The 23223-nt window shown below is 32.2% G+C and overlaps 1 protein-coding gene and 1 long non-coding RNA gene across 6 annotated transcripts in view; both read left to right on the plus strand.

Annotated features, from left to right (window-relative positions):
- LOC143047196 (uncharacterized) overlaps window positions 1-23223 on the plus strand; it is a 117144-nt gene that overhangs the window by 18187 nt on the left and 75734 nt on the right. For 3 of the 5 annotated variants that reach the window (XM_076220194.1, XM_076220192.1, XM_076220193.1), the window contains exons 2-8: window positions 4202-4380; window positions 5238-5365; window positions 15970-16040; window positions 17479-17536; window positions 18036-18239; window positions 18945-19040; window positions 21054-21204. In XM_076220194.1, the coding sequence (XP_076076309.1) occupies window positions 4212-4380; window positions 5238-5365; window positions 15970-16040; window positions 17479-17536; window positions 18036-18239; window positions 18945-19040; window positions 21054-21204 (877 nt within the window). In that variant the 5' untranslated portion in view covers window positions 4202-4211. Of the gene's footprint in view, window positions 1-2375; window positions 2487-4201; window positions 4381-5237; window positions 5366-15969; window positions 16041-17478; window positions 17537-18035; window positions 18240-18944; window positions 19041-21053; window positions 21205-23223 lie in introns of those variants that run through there. The other 2 variants (XM_076220191.1, XM_076220190.1) reach the window with 2 other exon arrangements.
- On the plus strand, window positions 7827-10141 carry LOC143049041 (uncharacterized). Its single transcript, XR_012970020.1, has 2 exons — window positions 7827-8386; window positions 9929-10141. It is a non-coding gene; the product is annotated as an uncharacterized LOC143049041 (long non-coding RNA).

The following is a 23223-nucleotide window of genomic DNA, read 5'->3' on the forward strand; positions in this document are numbered from 1 at the left end:
TCGAGCCCCTATTGAGACAAACTCAACAAAAAGCTATGCATGCAATTATGGATATTTTTTAGAATAGACGGTTATCCTTTAAAAGTTACGGTCATCCTATACAAATTACGGTCATCTTTTAACCAATTACGGTCACCCTTGTTATGAATCGCTGATCCTGTTACGGTCATCTCGATTATGATTTACGGTCATCTTAGCGATTTTTTCAAATCCAATTTCCTGTTTAATACACATTTCTCGGTAGTTATTTGTGATTTCCGTGTGAATCTTTTATGAATTTACATCGTACCAATGTGTGCTTTGTAAAGAAAATGATATAAAAACACTTAAACAGACGAAACAAATACTGACCTAATTTTTCATCCGACATCTTGGGATGACCGTGAATACAGTTACGGTCATCAGCTTTACCCCAGTATCTATTGTCCCTGATGTATGTTTATTTTAAATCTGATCATATGTTATACCTACTGTAGGCTTATTTTAAATTTGGAAAGATGTTGTCTCTGATGTATGGCTTTTTTAAATCTGGATATATGTTATATCAAAGCTGGGGTTGTTATGATATGGAGAAATGTATGTATATGTGTGTGTTTTGGTTTTGTTTAAATCTTAAAAGATGTTGTTCTTATTGTTTTGTCAATCTATCCCTGCATTTTGGTTATTTTAATTCAGTAAAGATTTTATAAGTCTTGTTTTGTTATATTAAATCTCGAGAAATGTTGCACTTTCTCTGTGGTTAGTTTTAATCTTTAGAGATGTACTATTATTTCCTGTTTTGTGATTATTCTAATCTAAAATGTTGTGCATATTGTTTTTATCATTTTATATATTGAGAGATTGTTCGAAATACCAAGGATGCTCTTATCCCAGGCATAGATTACCGTAGCCGTATTTGGCACAACTTTTAATGAATTTTGGGTCTTCAATGCTCTTCAACTTTATACTTGTTTGGCTTTTTAACTTTTTTTTATCTGAGCGTCACTGATGAGTCGTATGTAGACGAAACGCGCGTTTGGCGTAGCAAATTATAAGCCTGGTATTTACACCACTGGGTCGATGCCACTGCTGGTGGACGTTTCGACCCCAAGGGTATCACCAGGGCAATAGTCAGCACTTCAGTGTTGACATGAATATCAATTACATGGTCATTTTTATACATTTACTGTTTGCAAAAGTGTAAATTATTCGAAATAATTAGCCAGGCATAGATTACTTAAGCCGTATTTCGATAAACTTTTCGGGAATTTCGGGTCTTCAATGCTCTTCAACTTTATTCTTGTTTGGCTTTCTAACTTTTTTTTATCTCAGCGTCACTGATGTAGACGAAACGCGGGTTTGGCGTTGCAAATAATAAGCCTGGTATTTACACCACTGGGTCGATGCCACTGCTGGTGGACGTTTCGTCCCGGTGGGTTTCACCAGCCCAGTAGTCAGCAATTCGGTGTTGACATGATTATCAATTGTATGGTCATTTTTATAAATTTAATGTTTGCAAAAGTATAAATTATTCGAAAAACTAAGGATGATCTTATCCCAGGCATAGATTGTCTTAGCCGTATTTGGCACAACTTTGTTTTGGAATTTTGGGTCTTCAATGCTCTTCAACTTTAAATTTGTTGGCTTTCTGACTATTTCTATCTGAGCGTCACTGATGAGTCTTATGTAGACGAAACGCACGTTTGACGTAACAAATTACAAGACCTTTGATAACTATTGCCTTCTTATGGGTTATTCTAGATCTGGTGAGATGTTGTACCTACTGTGTGGTTTTTGTTTGGTTTTAAATCTTGGGATGTGTTGTATGCGTTTGTTTGAATATTTAAAATCTTGAGATGTTGTATGTAATGATTGGTTATTTAAGACCTGCAGAGATGTTGTACCGATTGTTTGCCTTATTAAAATCTGGAGAGATGTTATTCGTAATGTTTATTTATTCAAGATCTTCAGATATTTTGTATGTAATGTTTGGTTATATAAGATCTGCAGGGATGTTGTACCTCATGGATAGATTATGTACGTAATGTTTTGTCATTTCTATGATCTGGCAAGATGCTGTGCCTTATGTCTGGTTATTCAAGATCTTCAGAGATGTTGTAAGTAATGTTTGGTTATTCAACATCTGCAGCGAGGCTGTACCTTATGTCTGGTTATTCAAGATCGTCAGAGATGTTGTAAGAAATGTTTGGTTATTCAACATCTGCAGCGATGCTGTACCTTATGTCTGGTTATTCAAGATCTTCAGAGATGTTGTAAGTAATATTTGGTTATTCAACATCTGCAGCGATGCTGTACCTTATGTCTGGTAATTCAATATCTTCAGAGATGCTGTAAGTATTGTTTGGTTATTCAACATCTGCAGCGAGACTGTACCTTATTTCTGGTTATTCAAGATCTGGCAAGATGCTGTGCCTTATGTTTGTTTATTCAACATCTGCAGCGATGCTGTACCTTATGTCTGGTTATTCAAGATCTTCAGAGATGTTGTAAGTATTGTTTGGTTATTCAACATCTGCACCAATGCTGTACCTTATGTTTGGTTATTTTTGATCTGGTGAGATATTGTGCGTAATGTTTGGTTATTTAGAGGATCAGGTGGTCTTCCCTGGAAAATCTTAATTTGTACTTTTTTGTAAGGGTTAGACCAAAGAAGCCTTAGCGATAACATCATTTAATTTTACATACAGGTGTATTGAAAATGTTCTTTCTATCAACAACACGAACTTTTCTGATTTAGTCCGATAAAAAGTCATTACCTGAAGATTATACACCGCGTATACAGCTTCTTCTGTTTCGTTTCTAGACATTTACCCCGAATTTATTTGACTAGCATTTCATTTGATATTTGTTATCAAGTCGTTTGATGTGTTTGAGCTTTTGATTTTGCCATTTGATAAAGGACTTTCCATTTGAAATTTCCTCAGAGTTAATGACAAACGAGATGATTTCAGTTTTCAAATTACAAGTTTTCCTCACCATAGCAGCGATTTTCAATCTCATTCGTGTATAAAGTATATATTTCTCAACTCATACGATCTTCATAAGCTTGAAGCTGCTATACTCAGAGTTTGTAAAACGTTACATACCAGTGCCTGAACAATAAATTAATGAGCCAGTCTCTTATGAGAGAACTTCTCGTCAATTTTCTTAAACTTTTAATTTGAAGCTACCAAGAGCTAATAGATATGTATTTAGTGTCTACTTAACATATAATACAGGATAGTCTTGAGTTATAGATTCTAGTTACTGACTCTGTGTAGAATTTTATCAACTTTACAGATTTACTACTATTTGTGTTTGTACTATCATGTTCCATTTAATCGTATTATTCTTGATGTGGTTCGGTATATGTGCATTCAGCTTTTATTTTTTTTTATGTCTTTTCTTATGCGGATTGGTACAGTAATGCGATTCGGACACATGTTTTTTTTTTTTTTTTATATAGTGTTGTTTTTATAATTTTTTTTTTTTTTTTTTATATAGTGTTGTTTTTATAATTTTGTATACCATCGTATTTATATTATACTATTATGTATGTTATCGTGAAAGTGTAGATGGCACCCAGATTTAACCAACCATTTCATATGAAAATGCCTGCAGTTTTTCAAAAATGTTTTTTTTTAATTTGTCAGCAAATCTATAAGGATCTTCGTATAAAAGATATGACTGTGCATAACAATTAATTGAATTAAGATCCGAAAAATCAATTGTTTACATATATCACCATATCTGCAAAGTTTCTGCTTAAACTAAGTCAAAGTGACTTACAGAACTATTTTAAACAGTTATATTGAACGATATTTCATAAGTTACGATAAAGTAGTTTATGCATTAAAAATTTGAAGAAAGTAATCATGTTTGTTTGCGTTTTTATTTCTCTGAATTGTCGATGAGCACTCTGGCTTTTGTATATAGTTGTGTAAAAAGTTAAAAACGTTGTTCTTATAAGTCTTGAATTTTCTTGGACACTGGTCATAATGCTGAACCATTTTGACAGTCAGTTTTATGTTTCCAATATTTGTCATAATTAGCCATTATAGTTGATATAATTTACATTATTTACTGTCTTCTCGATAAGATTTCCATCACAATCCTATACCAGATCTTTCACGATCATCTTTCTCGATATCCCAAATGACAGCCGTGTATAGGGCTGATTTTAATCTGCAAAGATTTTATAAGTATTGTATTTTTGTTTTAGATCTGGGAAAATGTGGTACCTGTTGATTACTGTTATTGCTTTATGTTATGGTTTTCCTTATAATGACCATCATGAATTGTCATGCAAAGAAAACATAGAACATGCAGAAGTTGGACCTCAGGGATCGAAGTCTCCTTATGCTTTATCAATTGAGAAAGAAAATACTCATGTTTTATTAGGTGAGAACAACTACAGCAATTCATTTAACAAGATAGTTGACCAATTTTACTTGCTTTAATTCTTTTATAGTTATATATTCCAAGATTTACGATTAAAAAAAAATGATTATATTGAAATTGTATTACATGTATTTGAAACAAAACAGTGTTTCTTTCTTCGAGATAACATTTTTTTCTTGGTAAATTTTTCGGTTTCACGTGAAAAGTGAAAGCCTGAATACTTCCAAAATTTATACTGCAATCAGCTATTTTACTATACAGATAAAGCTATACGTATAAACGTTAGCTTTATACGTCAATGACCTTAACTCACCTATAAGCCCCGCCTACTTACAACGTCACGTCACAACCATGACAACGTGTAGTAATGGTCAAACTTTTATGAATTTAAACTTGTTATGTCTTCAAATTGGTAATTTATATACCATGATTTATCAAATGTTATTAATTAGAGTTCATTTTCCCTGTCTTTTTCCTTGAAATGTCAATTTTGTACCGCTTGGACTACACTCAAAGGGAAATACCCCAAAATGGTACCCCAAGAGGGAAATTCTAAACACTTTTTTTAACAATATTTGTTTCATATTTTCATTATTTTTAAAATTTTTTATCGATTTCAGTATAAAAACAATATACGTATAGTGTCTTGAAATATGAAAATTATTTGTATTCGGCACGAAACGGGAAAATGCTCGGTAGAACCTCGCATTTCCCCCGTTTCTAAGCCTCATACAAATAAATTTCATATTTCAAGACACTATACATATATTGTCTAAGTGTAATTGTAGTACAATCAGTGAACTTAAACAGACAAATAGCGAATGTAAAATTTATGATAATATTTTTTTTTTTTTCAGTGACGATACATTCACCAACAGATCTTCCCTTTAAATGGTTTACCATAAAATCCAGTTCGATGTCTAACTTACATTCCCACTTTACTTTTGTGGATGATAGTGGAGCACAGCATCAACATTGTAAAGGGGTAAGTATATCATGCCATTCCACTGTTCAATAACAAAATTGTGAAAAGAAAGATTTTAATCGGTTTTGAGGAAAACTTAAAAAAATATGAATTAAAACAAAAACTAGAAGAAAAAAGGTCTATATTAAAACTCAATTAATGTATAGCAACAAGTCTTAAAAATTGTTTGTTTATGCCGAGTGACATCAATAAAGGAATCTGTCATCAGGCAATGTGTGTCACCTACTTTATCAGTAGAAAGATATTTTACCAGTACAGGTTCAATATATAGGATACTGTATAGTTGCAATGGGAAAACTAGTGATTTCTAATTTCTGAACTTCTTTCGGCTAAATACATACTGCATGTTTCAGTTTTATCTGCCTAAAATAGACTTCTTCACCCCTTTCAAATTCCAAAACTATACGTATCAGTATCACTTATAATCAATTTAGGGTTTATATACTTATGTTAGAATTTATAGTTTGTGTATGCTCAACATAATTGTATATTGATAACATATTTATACAGGAACAGACTTCATAAGTGTCGAGGCTTGTACATCAGTGGTTGTCGTTGGTTCATGTCTGTCACATTACTTTTTTCGTAAATTGTCTTGTTGAATTAGGCCGTCGGGTTCTTTTGTTGTCGTTTATCTCGAGGGGGGGGGAGCTACTACGATTCTAAAATGATAGGGATGCCGCTGGAGTTCTGTTACCCCACCCTTTTCATATGATTTAAATTTTAAAAATGTAATCTTTTCTCATATTGTTTGGGTTTCATATAGGTTGTAATCTAAACCCCCTCATGATCTAAGAGTGGAATACCAACTTGGTGTCAAAAAAGAAAAAAATTGATTGAAAAAACACAGCCAGAAACATCCTTGTAAAGATAACAGATGGAGTCATGTGAACTTTATCATATATTTCTGATAGTTTTCCCGACCTATTCATATATGATCATATCTTTTATAACTTGAAAGATCTTGATAGGTGACCTATTTTAGCCGGCGGCACGTCTCATCACCATGTATATAGGAAATGACCCCCACCCCATCCGAGTCGTTTATAAATACGTAATTGTTTTTTCTCATGGTTGAAGGTTGTATGCCTATAATTGCTTAAAGTTTAAGGGATATTTTATATATTATCACAGATTTGTTTCAAACAAATACTTTAGGCGATATATATATACGTGTAAAGTTAATAGGAAATCTTTAAAAGTTTGTTTAAAAGCCCTGAGTATATCCGAGACTACTATAATCTGAAACTATAATACAGTGTGCAGTGGCGGATCCAGAGGGGGGGTTCCGGGGGTCCGCACCCCCCCTTTATTTTGGCCGATCAATGCATTTGAATCGGGACATATGTTTGCACCCCCCTGCACCCCCCCTTTGCCCTGGGCTAGCACCCCCCCTTTCGAAAATTCCTGCATCCGCCACTGGTGTGTGTTATAGAAGTCTCAGGGTATATATAAGATATCATATAAACGTTTTAAGATATCTTCTAAGCAATACAATATATCGTATATATTTAAAAAAAAAATCGAAATGGTAGCTCCATATTAACCTATCACAGTGGCGGATCCAGCCATTTTAAAAAGGGGGGGGGGTCCCAACCCAGAGTAAAAGGGGGGTCCAACTATATGCTCCCATTCAAATGCATTGATCGGCCAAAAGGGGGGTTCCAACCCCCGGAAGCCCCCCCCCCCCAGCCCCCCCCCCTGGATCCGGCGCCACTGTATCACTGTGTAACCTATCAACTCAGTCCTATCAATGTCATTAATATTTTAAGATTGTTACAGAGGCGGATTTAGAGGGGGGGCCCAGGGGGCCCGGGCCCCCCCTTTTTGGGAAAAAATTTGGTTGCTTATATAGGGAATCACTGAAGCGTGACTGAAGCGGGTCCCCTCTTAGGTCAGTCAGTGGGCCCCCACTTATGAAAATTTCTGGATCCGCCACTGTGTTAGACTACTTAACTAATGCTATTCCGACTCATAGTTTCAATTTTAGATTATAGTGGTTTTTTTTTAAATTTCATCTAAGAATAATTACATTAAATGTATGTTTCACTATAATACGTTATTCTGATTGGCTAACTGTACATCACGTGTTATTCCTTAAGCAGTTGTATCACACAATAAAACTTTTCATTCATGATGACACGAGGTCCCACAATAAAGATCAATAAAGTGCACAGGTAAATGAAATAAAAACTTGATAAAAGGCGTGTTTTCAGGATCCTATAGGTAAAAATGTAATTATAAGTATTGAATGCTTTTTTTTTTGTAACTTTATAGGGTTGTAAAAGCGTTGACCGTGCGCACATTTTTAGTATGAAGCGCTTCCGCGCTTCATACAAAATGTACTTCGGTCAACGCTTTTACACCCCAATAAATTTACAAAAAAGAGCATTCAATTCTTAACTAAAGTACGTTCTTAGATATTTCAAGGATTTGTATAGCAAGATCTAGCAAGTCTTATACAGTGGGAAAGCCACGGATCGATTCTGCGCCTCCTTCCATATGACGTAACGGCCAAAAAATCAAGGGCGACAATCGCGATTTTTCATAGAGGGCGACAGTATCGCGCCATCGCGGCAATTTGTTTACATCGTGTACGTGTGATTTTTCGCGAAATTTATCATTAAAGACAATTAAACTTGTGTCATTTCATCATCAATTAGTTATATAGGTAAGTTTTACAGGTGACCATGCTATTTTTTCTTCTTAGAAGATTTTATTTTACAAGAAACGAACATCTGAAAATGGCAAGTGACGTTGTAATTTGGAAGATAAAAATATGGCGGGTGTTTTCCCCTTCTGAAAATAACTGACACATTTGCATCCTATTGGCTATTTAAATATAACATGACCAAAAATAGTATCTATGATGATAGGAGTCCCTAAATATTTGCATAAATACCCATCACTCCGTGTCAAATTGTAACTGAGGCTGCGAAAAGGAAGCACATAAATCGACGCCATTTTTCAACAGATTAAGGTTTCTGAGCTCACGAAATCCTAGTATTATTACTTTTAATGGTTAGTAGAAAAATATGAATACTATCCATAACATAATTTATTGATCTGATCGGGTTATGGCTACATGTTTGCCTCTTTTCGATTCTGAAATCCAGTAAATTTCCGTAGACCACATGTAAATAAACGCCCCTTTTCCAGCGGTGAGACTTCAATTTGAATAAAACTTCAATTTTTGCATGTCTATATTAGCATTTAAATTTTAATTAAATTTTGACAGTTGTGTAAAGCATTTGTGCTGATTTGTTTGGTTGTCTCGAATCGTAAAAAGGTTAACATTTTAATTTTTGAACCCAAAAAGTGTGACGAAAAACACAAAAAACAAACAATAAAAACAAAGGAAAAAAATAACTATCCCCAGGATAAAGGGGGGTTCCAACTATATGTCCCCATTCAAATGCATTGATCGTCCCCAAAAAAGAGAGATTCCAATCCCTTGAACTCTATCCCTGGATCTGCCACTAGGAACTATGACTATTAAAACATATAAAGAATTAGAGAATTACTTAAGGAACAAGAATAGAGAAAATTTACCATGAAATAAGGAAAAAATAGAGCAAATGACATGCTAGTCCAAATAATTATGAAGTCTGACAAGACTACTTTTTTTCTGGGACGACTTCCTATGCATCCCAGAAAAAAATCTAAACATTCCTAGCAGCAACTACAGTTTGTAAGCCAGAGGTCTGGTCAAAATCATTTTAAACTATTTATTTATTTAATTTATATATTGAGGAAAGAGAAATTATGGACAAAAAGTATAAAAAAAATAGAGACAAATGAACTTAAGGATTAAATGATAAAGAAATGCAGAACACCCCATCCAGACCCTTGTCTATGTGAACAACAGTACTATTATTTTTGCTGAATAGTGCATATGGGCATGTAAAATATATTTTAAAGATTTCAGGTATATGAAATATTCACCAGTAGGAAAGTTTAAATTCTGTCCCTCCTTCCATGCTAAAAAAAATTATGTGATTTATTGTTGAATTTTATTGCCACCTTCAGTATTGGCTAGGTGTTGTGGCCAGGTTTTATTGGCATTGGATACATTTATTATCAATTACTGGTATGAAGAATTAAAGATATGAATGATTGAATGAAAAGTTATCTTTTAAATAACAGATACCTGTAAGATAATTTAATGTTGCATATTACGTTATACTTTATTTAAACATTATTTATATCTATTAAAAAGGTTGATATGTTATTATGGTGATGAATTTTAGATACTAAGTAAATAAATTTATAAGTAGAAAATTTCTCCAAACATCTGTTGGTGTGTATAATTATTACCTTTTCTAGAGGACCTTTTTCGGAACGTCTGGATTGGGTATTTTTTAGCTCAGAATTTCGGAATTGATCCTTCAGATTCCAGTATTTCCTTTCAACAATTTTTTTTAAATTGGGAACTCAGAAGATCATGTTTTTGTCAGTAGACAATTAAAATATATTATAATTTACCAAACATATAGCAACTCTAGAGAAGTTTGAAATTAAATTCATTTGATAATATCATCTGGATAAATTATATATTTTCAGATAACAATAGGAATAAGAAGAGCAGGATTTCTATATTGAGGATTTACATGTATGGGACAGAGGACTATTTGACTTGATTTTACTTTGAAAAACTTTTTAATTTTAACAATAGTTCTTCTTAATTGTTTTAAATACTTTTTACATACTTTTCATTTTAACATTTTTTTTATGACTTTGTATTTATTCATTATTTAATAAACTTTTATTACTAAACATTTTTATATTTTCAAATATACATACAATGTGAAACACTCAACCATTTTATATTGATAACGTGGGGTAAATGTACACGAGACACTATGCTGTTGCAATACAATATTACTTAATGTCATTGAAAAAACTGAGATTCATTGATGCAAAGCTAGCATATTCATAGGGGCTGGCCCCCCTTTCATAGGAAAAAATTGGTTGATTAAATAGGGAATCACTGGAGTGGGCCCCTCTTAAGTTAGTCAGCAGCAACAGCAACCCCCCCCCCCCCCTCCCATAGAAAAGTTCTGGATCTGTCACTGGTATCAGACATATACATGTATGTACTGTAGTATTTGAGACATAAGAAAAATAAAAGATATAAAAAGTTAAAATGATGGTCTTTTATTCTTTATAAGGTTTGAATGACTTAAATGGAAAGTTTCTAGAATTGTTCACTTCTAGACGTAGTGAGGTCTCTCAAGTGGCCAATCATGACATGACCTTTCACTGTTTTGTTTTCATGTAGATTTCAAAGTGTGGTAACCCCTGCACCTAAATAAATCATTTTCAGTAGATACATATCTCTTTTTTCAGACTTTTTGATGAAAAGTTTAAACTAATATACAAATTAGAAAAAAGAAAACTGATCAACTTGAACCCACAATACATAATTGATCTCAGGTGCTCTGGAAGAGTAAGCAGATCCTGCTCCTTGTGTAGTATTATGAATGAGATGTCTATGTGCCCTTTTCCTAGATATGCAAACACATGATTTTGCAAATTATTGCAATTGTGTGCTTTTAGAATGGAGTAAAATGTGTGGAAAGGTATTCTATTGCAGAAAAATCAGCACACAGATATAGGAATGGTATGATTCTTAATAAACTATAGATCCTGTGTCCAAGATTTGTTTTCCTGTAGATTGGTGTAAAATAAAAATGTCGGTCAAGCAGTTATATCAATGCAACAAAACAGGATCACCAAAATCAGAGTGAGACATTCATATACCATTTTAAAAGTAGACCTTGGAAGTGATAGCATTTTGTTAATGCTTTAAATGGTCATATACATGTAGCTCTAACATGTATTAAGAATTTGATGTACTAGGCATTTGGCATTCCTATTGAATGTTAATCTCAAGTTCTCAAGAGTTAAATATGCCCCAGGGCCCAGACACACTCAAACATGAATAGTTAGTCACAGTGTATATCAGGTTGCTTGATAAGCTTGTTAAGGACAGACATTTATAAACATGTGTGAGTGTTAACTTCCCACTTGCCTAGTATTTTTTATATAAACAAGAACAAAATATGAAAATTATTGATGCATCAGTAGTAGGCAGGCAATATTTGTTGATTGGTACATGTACTTTTTAAAATTGACAAGTTGAAACATTTCAGATTTATAATAATTTACAGAATCAAAGAATGACTGTAACCATTACCCTAAAAATTGGTTTAAAACAAAGACTACCTGAGTGCTTACACTTATTCAGACAACAACTTTTGCCTAACTGAATTTTTTTTGTTGAAAAAGGGGGGTAGGTCTACTTCCAGACAATGGAAGTTATTTATATGGACAAATTCGTTCATAGATTAAACCAGTTTCAATGTACTACATAAATCTCGCCCATAAATCTGTTATACAACAGCAGCATAATTAAATAACTACAGAAAATGTGATACGAGGAGTTTGAGCAACTTGTAAACATCAACAAATGACGGTGTCAAGCCTTCCACCACTCAACATTTTAAGTAAAATATATTTAAAATCCTGAAAACATCATCACCCTTCGTTGTCTCAATCAATTTTGTGCTAAGAATCTGTAAAATATGACATAATTTGCTTGATTTTGCACCAAAATAACTCCCAAAACGTCTGAAAAATGTTGAATTTTGACCTCCGGTTGAAGTATTTATTATGTAAACAAGACTCAGAGTGACGGGGAATCCTGTACATAGTCATGTGCCCATATGTTTCTAGGTCACATTTATTTATATCTCGACCAATGAAAAGCTTTAGGATGCATTTGTGTCAGTTGTTTGTAGTCGTGGGGATTACCCGCGGTTTTTTGGAAATCAACGGAGGTAGTCTTTTGGTTTATCATATTTCAGTAACGGAGCACTTATTTGAATACCGAATTTGGCAGTCGTGTGACAAAATCTATTCTAATGAGAAAATAACCTCAAATACTGATGGATGATACGTTGTTTTAATAGATTTATTGACTGAAGCACAGGCTACGTTTTTGTTTACACGCTGGTTACAGCGCCACCTCAAAAATTTTAGATTATGTCCCCTTTCCCGCGGGATCACCGGAAGTAGCTCTTCAATGTCACTGGCTTTCCCACTGATATTTATATTTCATTCAGATAAAAATAAATAAAAGTGCAATCGTCGTTCCATTCCCCGGTCTTACATTTGCCCCGCCAAAGTGATTTTGCAAATAATACCATATTAATGTGGTTTGATGGCAGTTTTTGCTTCAACTGGACGAAGAATGTTCTACATAAAACCCGAATTTAAGTTAACTCATCTATGAATCATATTTGGTTAGTGATCTACAATTTTCGGGAAAAAAATAATCTTCAAAATTTAAAACTTTTTAATTTTTGGGTTTTTTTCCTCATTTTTTTCCCCCATTGATTATTTCTGTTTTATATATATAAGCAATAATTCCTGATACACACCAAACAGGGTGAGAAAATTATTATATATTTTTATTAATTTACTTAAATGGTCATTCTTACATAGTTTTCCTGTTTACAAAACTTTGAATTTTTCGAAAAACTAAGGATTTTCTTATCCCAGAGATAGATTACTTGAGACGTGTCTGGCACAACGTTTTGGAATTTTGGGTCCTCAATGCTTTTCAACTTTGTACTTGTTTGGCTTCATAACTATTTTGAACTGAGCGTCTGCGGCTGGCATATTAAATTATAATCCTGGAACCTTTGATAACTTTTTTAAAGCATTGTGTAACATGAATTGGTCAATAACACACTGTCAGAATGGTGCAATAGCAAGTAATAAATACAAATCTTTTAACAAATTTCAATGGGTTCAATCTAAAATCTTTAATTTTTGTGGGTTGTAACCTTTTTATTTGGAAGGGATATATGTCATGGTGTGTTTTTTGGCTTATATTTGTGTTAGTGTTATTTTGGATAAAAATTATGTTTTATTTTAAGAAAGAAAATTTTATGTTTGTATTTTGTAAAATTTGTAATTAAGTCGTTTAATTAATTTTGCTTATGCTGTGGCATTAGTACTCAAATTGTCACAGTTTGCTCAAAGCACTTTATTTTGAAATATTAATTGTAATTAGCATATATGTCACTTTGAAGTTTAAGATTTTATAAAAACAGTATAGGATTAGCCTTTTTTATTTACGTCTATTTTTTGCTAATGGGAGTACTATTAACATGTCAGGACAAATTGAGTTATTTTGTGTTTTAGTAGAAATGGCGTTGTTAAATTTTGGAAAAGCAGTCATCTTTGGGAAACCTAAACTTGCACTGCTAAAGTCTATTATACTGGACCTGTAGGACTGTCGATCAGTCTACCAGTTGACTTTGTAGTGTTTAGACAAAAATGTATTTTTGACTAACCTTTTATTTTTGAGAAATTTTTTCGGAAGCGTAATCTCACACTACTCACATCATTATACTGGACCTATAAGACTGTTTGCCAGTCTACCAGTTGGCAGTGTAGTGTTGAGACAAAATTTATCTCTGACTCATAAATTTAACTTTAGAAAATACTTTTGAGAAAATTTTATGTTGAGACTTTTATATTTTGAAATTGAGATTTAGTACATTTTATGTTTTAGTAGTTTTGGCATTTATTTTATATTTTACATTTTAAGGAGAAATAACTTTACTTTGTATTTAGATTTGATACTTTATATTTTAATTAGATTATTATTATTATTTGGAATTGTTTACTAATTGATTTGTTACCATCATTGGTTTAAATTGTTATACCAATTAAATTATGAAAATCTTCCTTGCGTTTTAGCTATGCCTATCAGAACATTAAGTCTAGCGATAGACTGACCCCCTGTCCCTTGGTTCCAGCACATATGAGTTAGCTCCCCCTTATCTAACAGTGCTATGGAGTGGACCTTGGTGACAGATAACTTCCCATTATTGGGTACTGTAAATTCAGAAATTATTGATATTTTGCATTTTAGACTGAAATGCAAATTCCAGTTTTGGCAATATTGAGAAAGCTAAGTTTAAATCCTACAAAAAATTTTAAAATGCGAGTTTAAATTATCCTGTCGCATTTTTCATAATAATTAAAACATCACAATTATTTCTGAATTCACAGTATACATGTATATGGGGATGTGCCAAAAATATGGTTAATTATTTTTCAAGATTTTATATAAAAATTACCCTCCTTTTTAATGAAATTCTATATTATTTTGAACCATTTCAAACTTTTCCACAAATTTGGGTATATTTTCAAATAACTCTAAATATAACATCATAAAAAGTTGCTTTTTGACTAGATTTTCAACATTATTCCTATTGAAATATTGTTTTTTTGTGTGTGTGACAAATTAAAGCTGGAAAATTATGATGTTTACATTAGGGCCTAATCTAGGATATGATCAGGATATTGTAGAGGGAGAAGTGACTTCTGCTTCCTTGAGAGAAAAGGGAGAATTGAAATCCATTACCGATATTTGGTGAAACAGAAATAGGGCATCCATCCGTCTGTCCAGTCTTGTTAGCTCTCTCACATGTACAATTCTTGCCAGATTTTTATGAAACTTTTATAAGTTTATATCAGCTGTCTTCAATATTTCAAAAAATCAGTGCCAGTCAATTATTTTTAGAAGAGTTGCATGTGTACCCCTTTGAAACATTAAGTATATAGAAAATTGCATTGTTCACGCTATTATGTGTGCAATTCTTGCCAGAATTTTCTGAAACTTGAATCCTAGCATTGTCTTTGACAAATTTGAAAATCAGTGACAATCGTAATTTTTTTATAAAGAGTTATGCCTCTTGAGAATATAAATTATATGGAAAATTGCCTTTTTGAGTGCTTTAATATATACAATTCTTGCCATATTTTATGAAACTTATTTCATGGGTTTATATCAGTAATGTCTTTGGCACTTACGAAAATGTATATTTTATGCCACTGCTGTAGTGGAGGGAGTATAGCGTTTTACCCTTGTCAGTCTGTGTCCTTATGTCCTGAAATTTCTTTTTGTTCTCTAATTTAAGTTTGCCTCAACAAAATGTTATCAAACTTACATGTATACACAATACTTATTACCACAAAACACTAATCAAGCTGAAATTTGGATGGAGTAACTTTACTTTTCTAGAGTAATGTCCCTTTACAAATTGAAAAATTGCTGAACTTTTCGATTCCTTTCTCTAACTTAAGTTTGCCTAACTCAAATGTTTTGAATCTTTTATATTATATTTATTAAATGCTTATAACCACAAACACAAATCAAGATCGGATTTTGGTGGTACATGTATAACTTTTACTGTTCTAGAGTTATGCGGCTGCGCTTTACAAATAGAAAAATTGTAGAATTTTTTATTTTTGTTCTTTACTCAACTAAATGTTATAGACCTATACACAATTCTTATAACCACAACACTAAGATCAAGTACAAATTTTGGTAGTGTAAATTTTACCATTCTTGAGTTATGTCCCTTTATAAAGTTATATGTAATTGAGGGCATCATATGAGTCCATTGACACATTCCCTATTTATTTTTGTTATTGTTTTTGTACCTTGGATAGATTAAATATATGCGACAAGAGAGACATTGAAACACATTTTTTTGTTTTGTTCTCTTTAATATTCTTAGGGAAAAGCAGAATACAAAAGAACTCTTCATTGGACAACACAAGATGAAATTAAGGAAGAGATCAAATTTACGTAAGTCTCCTCTATCTTAATAAACCTTTTTTTTCTAAAATGTATTCATCATTTAGTGTACTCTTTGAAAGAGTAACTGTTGCTTACTTTTTTTATTTCATCTTTGATTCATTTGTTATTTGTACATGTTAATGATAAAAGTTATTCATTTCCTTATACCCTTTGTTTATCCCTTTATCATGTTTAGATCAGTTTAAGAATTGAGAACAATAATATGTTGAAGTCAATGGGTTATCTTAAAGTTATTATGTCTACCCCCGACATAGAATAGATATAATTTGTTCATTTTACCATGTTTTATCATGCATGACACTTTCAAAATTCTGAGACCATTTATTTTTGGTTAGTAGGGTACACAATCATGCAACAAATGTTTGAATAAAACCAATTACAAGAAAATCGTGAAAAAATATTGCCATACAATTGTAGAAAAAAAGCTTATTACTAAAAAGATATTCATAAAATAAGTTCATACCTGTCAACCTGTAACGATGAAAATGCAGGTCATGACCTGCATTGAAGAATCAAATCTCAGGTCATAACGAACGAACTTTTTCGACCTGAATTTCAGTATTTATGGTACATATTCTTATAATATATATCAAAGATACCAAAACATCAATGCATGTTCACTTTGTTAAGTCATTTTAAATATTATTAAATATTATTTCATTGCACTTTTAAAGATTTTTATAAATTTGTGTAACTCAGTCATATGTGCTTTACATTTTGAGAAAAAATACTACAATCATCAAACAATAGAATTTAATGTAATTCTTAAATGTTTGAGTCTATTCACTATGTAGCCTTTAACCATAATATTTTTCATTAAACAAGGAAATTAGACTATCATAAAATATAGTAATACAGTTAAAGGAAGTATAAATGTAAAAAATAATTTTCAACTTTTTTTTAACCCAAGTTATTTTTTAATATGTATTTGAATTTTATATTTTTATGATTTAATCTTTTTCACCCATAAAACGTAAATATAAGGAATAATTTTGAATGGTGACAAATAAGGGGAAGTAACTCTAGTTCAGTTTGTAAACCAATGGTGCAATTTATTTACGACCTAAAGCTACTTTAAGCTAATTGGTGTTAATTAACAGTGTGTTTGACACCAAAGCTGTCAAGTGAAGCCATGCACTTAATGGGTCACTTAATTTGACAGTTTACATAGCTAGATGAACTTCCTGTTCATGGAAGAATTACGAATTTGTCGGTATTTCAAAGGAATATAACTTATGAAATCAATCTCAAGGCTAAGAAATACGGGTGAAATCGGGTCATTTTCGGAATTCCCGGGTTATTTCAATGACCCGGCGGGTGTTCCGGGTCATCCCTTAGAATTGTGAAAATCTCGGGTCACACCCGCAGAATACGGGTCAATTGACAGGTATGTAAGTTTGGTTCACAATATTTGTTTTATTTACAGGGCATCTGTGTGGTATAATTCTACAACTTATTGGTCTGACATCACCACTGTATTCCAGGTAATACTAAGGTTGAAATGAAGTCAGAAAACTTTCAAATTCAAAGTGCTTGACAGACATGCATATACAAATATATACATTTAGAAAAATAAAAATTACAAATTAAGAAAAATGGTAAAATAAAATACAAGCAGACCTGCCCATTTGTAAGTTGTTGCGTTGAGTCTGGTTGATCAAGATGTGGATCAAAACATTCAAACTACATTTGAACAAATATTACATGACTTTTAACAAACTTTTCCTATATTTTAGTTGATATACATTTACTGGACTTAAATTTATGAGTTTAAACATCAAAATAGTGTCTTACGTCTCTTTTGTGAATAAATCAAACAGAAAATAGCTACAATCTGCCATCAACTCCAAATGCTTTAAAAGAATCAACTTGAAATTGTCCAATGTATCACTTGATATAGCAAAACAAAAAGTTGTGTGAAGATGTGTAGGAACGTCTTGCTTTATGGAGATCATATTATATTTATCTCTATTTATCTTTTAGTCTAAAGCTGTACTTCCACCCAATCCTTCTTGTGGAAAAAACATTCGATGTTTATCCAACTGTTCAGCAGATGATTGTGACTACATTGTCAGCTGGTTACAAAAAGACAATGAAACAGTAACCTTCAAAATACAAACCAAGGTCACACCAGGAACAATCAGCAATTCATATGCAGCAATTGGTCTGTCAACAAATCAGTCAATGGTGAGAAGATTGTTCTTGAATATTTATATTGTTAACATATAATTTTATTACTTGCTATTTTTGATGTAGAGCAAAAATTTAACTGAATGGAACTTTAGTAGCAATACTAATTTGGTTAATGATAATTATAGACAATGTATATGTTGTGTACAAAATATCATTGAATTACACAACATATATAAATCACTCATAGCTAAGAGGGTGATAGAGCAGATTCCCCATGAGAAAGCACTGTTAACTGAGATTAAACCAAGGTTGACAATGCCTTTCAAGGGTGACAATCTGCTCTATTACCCTATCTAAATATGTTATTTAATTTATGTTGCTGAAAGTTCTGTTATTACTGTCTATTAAATTTCAAAGAAACAAACTAGGATGTCTTGTACATACCATGCCAATAATCTGTATTTTATGGGATAGAATAAATTATCTCCCTTGTATTAACCAATCAATATCTGACATTTTGACATGAAGTATGACAATAGAATTTTACAATTTTATGAAATATCTCTAGTAGGGCACTTAACCCATAAGTGTGATATGTTCCATACATTGGTAATCACCAGCTTCAGGATTATTATTATCTTTATAACACTATCAATGTTGTAGAGATGTAAATTAAAATATATAATTGTGTGCATGTTTTTTGTTGAATGATTACACACCAATTAAAGTCATTGAGACTCTATTTTCTTTTGTTTTCAGCCTGGATCCAGTATAATAATGTGCTTGAATACAAATGGGAAGATGTCAGCTGAATTAGGATACACAACCGGTCATAAATACTCAAAAATAAGTGATGTATGAGCCTTTTCAGAAATGTTTTACTTTATGAGAGAAAACATTGCCAATGTTTATTGTAAAATGGCCCAGTTGACAATAGCTATCTCTCTGTTTGTCTGTCTGTCCATCCTGCAGCACTTCTTTTTTGTACGATAATTCACAACGACCTCAACAGATTTAAATAAAAATTGCATGAACAGTCATACTTTATAAATCTTTTATACCATTATTATATGCCTATTTATGGGACGTATTATGGTATACCATTGACTGTCTGACCATCCATCGTCAACATGTTGGACATTAACTCAATAAAATGCTTTATCCAATATGCATGAAACTGTGGTGAATTGTTTATATCTATTGCCATGAGCTTCCTTTTGTTTTTTTATAAATTTTGGGTTTCTCATTTCTGAGTTTTGAGGTTTTAATTAAAAAAGGGGTGATTTTCCAGTTTTTGGACAATAGCTCCAAAACAGTTTCACCAATTAGCAAGAAGCGTTGGTGAATTGTTTATTTGGGCGTATGACATTTGCGCCGATTTTGAAAATATTCATTCTTTCATTTGCGCCGATTTCATTTTTTCATTTGCGCCGATTTTATATTTGCTCCTAATTAGATTTAGAGGTACGTTAATACTTGTACATGTACTATACTATATAATACCATTGGTAAAACAGGTTATAAATGTTGTTCATTTATGTTAATTTTGATTCATATTGTTCTGGAACTTCGTTGTAACACGATGGACATATCATGCATATTCAGCACACTGAAACGAGCCAAAGAGGGCCATACATATTGGAAGGTTAGTGTCCTAAAACATAACAACATATCCTACAAATGTAGCATAAAATAGTGTAAAGCCAGAGTCACTACGGATTCTATCGTCAAAACACAGAACGAGCAAAATCATGTGGCAGATGTCCGAAAGACAGAGGCTAAAGAACTATGGGTACGGTCAAGGAAAAAGTCTGGAGATGTATCTTGTAGGCCTTCTTCCACCTCCCCATGGCGAGCAGGGGACAACAGTTATATACATGTTATGATCGACAATTCATAGGCGGATCCAGGGGGGGCCCTGGGGGGCTCGGGCCCCCCCTTTCGTGGGAAAAATTTGGTTGATTATATAGGGAATCACTGAAGCATGACTGAAGCGGGCCCCCCCTTAGGTCAACCAAAGGGCCCCCCCTTATGAAAAGTTCTGGATCCGCCACTGCAATTCATTAAATTTGTACAAGTGGCTAAAGGAGAGGTCTATAATGATAAATGAAAAATAACATGACTTGGATGGAGAGTTCTCTAATTTTTGTGCTATTTTCACATTTTCTGACCGGTGTGAGAAAAATATTTCTCCTCACTAGTGAAAAATCTGTTCTCGGCAAATGATTAGTCGAAATTTGATTATGACGTCTAAATGTTTTGTTTTCTTCTGAATTTTCCTATTGTGACGTCATGAAAAAAGGCGACCATGCCTGATGACGTCGCATATAAAGAACACAAGTTTCTGAAAATCTTTGAAAAAGAAGGATAAAAATCAATATTTATCTTATTTTATTTATTACAAAAAGAGGGTTTTTCCAGGTTTTTTCTTATGAAACTGGTAAATTGTTGTAAGCTCCCCTTTGATTTTTATAAATTTAAGAGTTTACGTCTCAGACAATGCAGTTTCTATTTTTCTGTTGTTCAAAGTTTAGTTTATGGAAAGGTTCTAAAGGTTTCCTTTATCTGGTTCAACAAGAATAAAATAATTAAAAGAAGGAATACAATGTAGACAAAAAATGAGACAGTGTTGTAAATATAAGCAACTATTGATTATAGAGTAACAGTGCTTTACATGCAATATCTTATCTGGACAATAGTTTGTATCAGGTCTACAGCAATCAAGTTAATTTTTTAGGCATTTATTCAATATTGGATGCAAAATAATAACTTTTAAGGGCAAAACTAAACTGATATTTGAACTATGTGGATAGTTGTCTCATTGGCAATCATACCATATCTCCTCATATCTATATGCTAATCTTTTAGACAAAAGGAATGCTTCAGTATGTGTCGGGAGAAACAAATGGAGATATCTTTCAGTGTGAAATGAAGAGAAACATTGTATCCACAGATGACATGATATTGGATCTCAGGAAGAACTGGTACCTACTGTTTGCTCATGGAAATGTTAGTAATGGTAGGTATAACTCTGTTGCAATTGTATACATGGTGGTCTGCAAAGGTAAAGGTATTAATGATTATTAGTTCATGTTAATTTATTCTTCAGTTACTAGAGTGTGGTATAAAACAGTAAAGGTTTTCCAATGTTTTTAAATAACAGTAATATACCAAAACCAGCTAATTTGTTTTTGGCAAAGAAGGATGATTGATTATAGGTCCTAAAATTTCAAAATAGGATGTATTGACCAATATCACAATATAGGAAATAAGCCTTTTTGTTGAAAAAATTATGTTCCTGCATTTTATTATGACATCACAAATAGTACTCAATTTGATTTCCAAGAAAAAATCAATGAACATGGGTAAATTTCAATTGATTATTGGACAGGAAACATAGAGCGAATATGTCGACAAAACAGATCTTTTAAAATAATGTTGGTAAAGACATTTTACATGTCTAACTCAAATATTCAGTTAAATGACACCTGTGCTCTATGTTTCCTTGTCCTAGGTTTGGTTGAAATCGGCCAATTTTGTCAAATTTGGCCAAAATCTCATATCTTAACCTATTTAGGATGTAAAAATCAATGCTTTTGAATAAAACTTTGACACAAATAGTTCTATTTAACCGTTTCACATGTCAACCTTTAAGTCAACATCAATTTTTTTTAATCTTGTTACATCACACTTTATAATCAGGACCATATGGCCCTTAACAATTTACTCCTTTCTCATGTAGAAAGATAATGTGAATATGAATTTTCAGGAATATGGTTAATTTCTATCTAACATAAATGAATACATCATGAAAATAACCTTAAAACTAGCTAGAATGTGCTCAATGTTAAATAAATAGTAGTACAACATATCTGCAGAAATGATTTGGTTTACAGTAGTGATATGTATTATCACGGTATTGAGTAGTTATTCTGATAGCGCCAATACATGTATGTTACAGGTAGAAGGACATGACATGAGATCATTATCTGCCTATTTTTATTTTCCAATTATTGTTTCCATTCAGTGACACAATTAAACCTTTTGACTTAAAGAAATGATGTTGGGATCATTAATCACAGATTAAGTTTATTTTTGATTTTGCCATTTGACATTTTTAGTTTCAGAGTTGTCCCCCTTGATTGATAACATAAAGCAAATTGCAATCAATAACACTTAGCTTTGTTTGACTTATCGTTCACATATTACCCGGTATTTGAAATTTTATTAAGACCAGCATTAGTCACTACTAAACACAGATTAATTTAATGACAATTTATACATGTGATTTATTTAAAGAGGGTTTGGCAATCATACCATATCTTCTTTTTTAAATCAACACAGTTAGCTATAAAACTAATATTTCCTTTACATTGAAATATTACAAACAAAATTATCTAACTGATCAATAACAAGACAATTTCTGTTTGATTCCATCAAATCTGAAGAGATATTCAAACATCAAACTTTATGTTAGAACATCTGTATGTTATATTAGACTTTTATGTTGGTCCATCTTATTTGTTAGCATCTAACTTTGTATTTCTTCATGTTTTTTTATACTGGTAAATTATATTTGATGAATATTAAAATTACTAACAACCACTACCTCCTGTATTTAAGAGTAGCATTCCTGGTAATACTAGGGATTGGATAAGATACCAATTAGGCAATATTCGATATTTTAAACTATCAATGGTACAGATTTAGATAAATATGAAAATGTGAAAATATGAAGTAAAAAAAATTAAACAAGATACATTTTGGTAAAATATTCCTGTGAACACAACATATACAGCTTATATCGATTTCCAGAAGATTCTAATCCTGCTAGTTATGTATATCCTTGGCATGATTTGTTGTCTTTGAACCCTTTCGTGTTAAGGTCAAGGAACGGTAAATGGGCTTTGTCGCAGATATTGCTAAAATTTTGCATACAAACTTGGCTCGTTGAACTACAACTGAAAATCTAAAAAATAAAGCATTTATCTTTTTTATATATCTCTCTGAAATATTGCAGATAGATTTCTTTTAATAT

The sequence above is a fragment of the Mytilus galloprovincialis genome, chromosome 10 (genome assembly GCF_965363235.1).
Source record: "Mytilus galloprovincialis chromosome 10, xbMytGall1.hap1.1, whole genome shotgun sequence".
In the NCBI taxonomy this organism is placed as follows: Eukaryota; Metazoa; Mollusca; class Bivalvia; order Mytilida; family Mytilidae; genus Mytilus; species Mytilus galloprovincialis.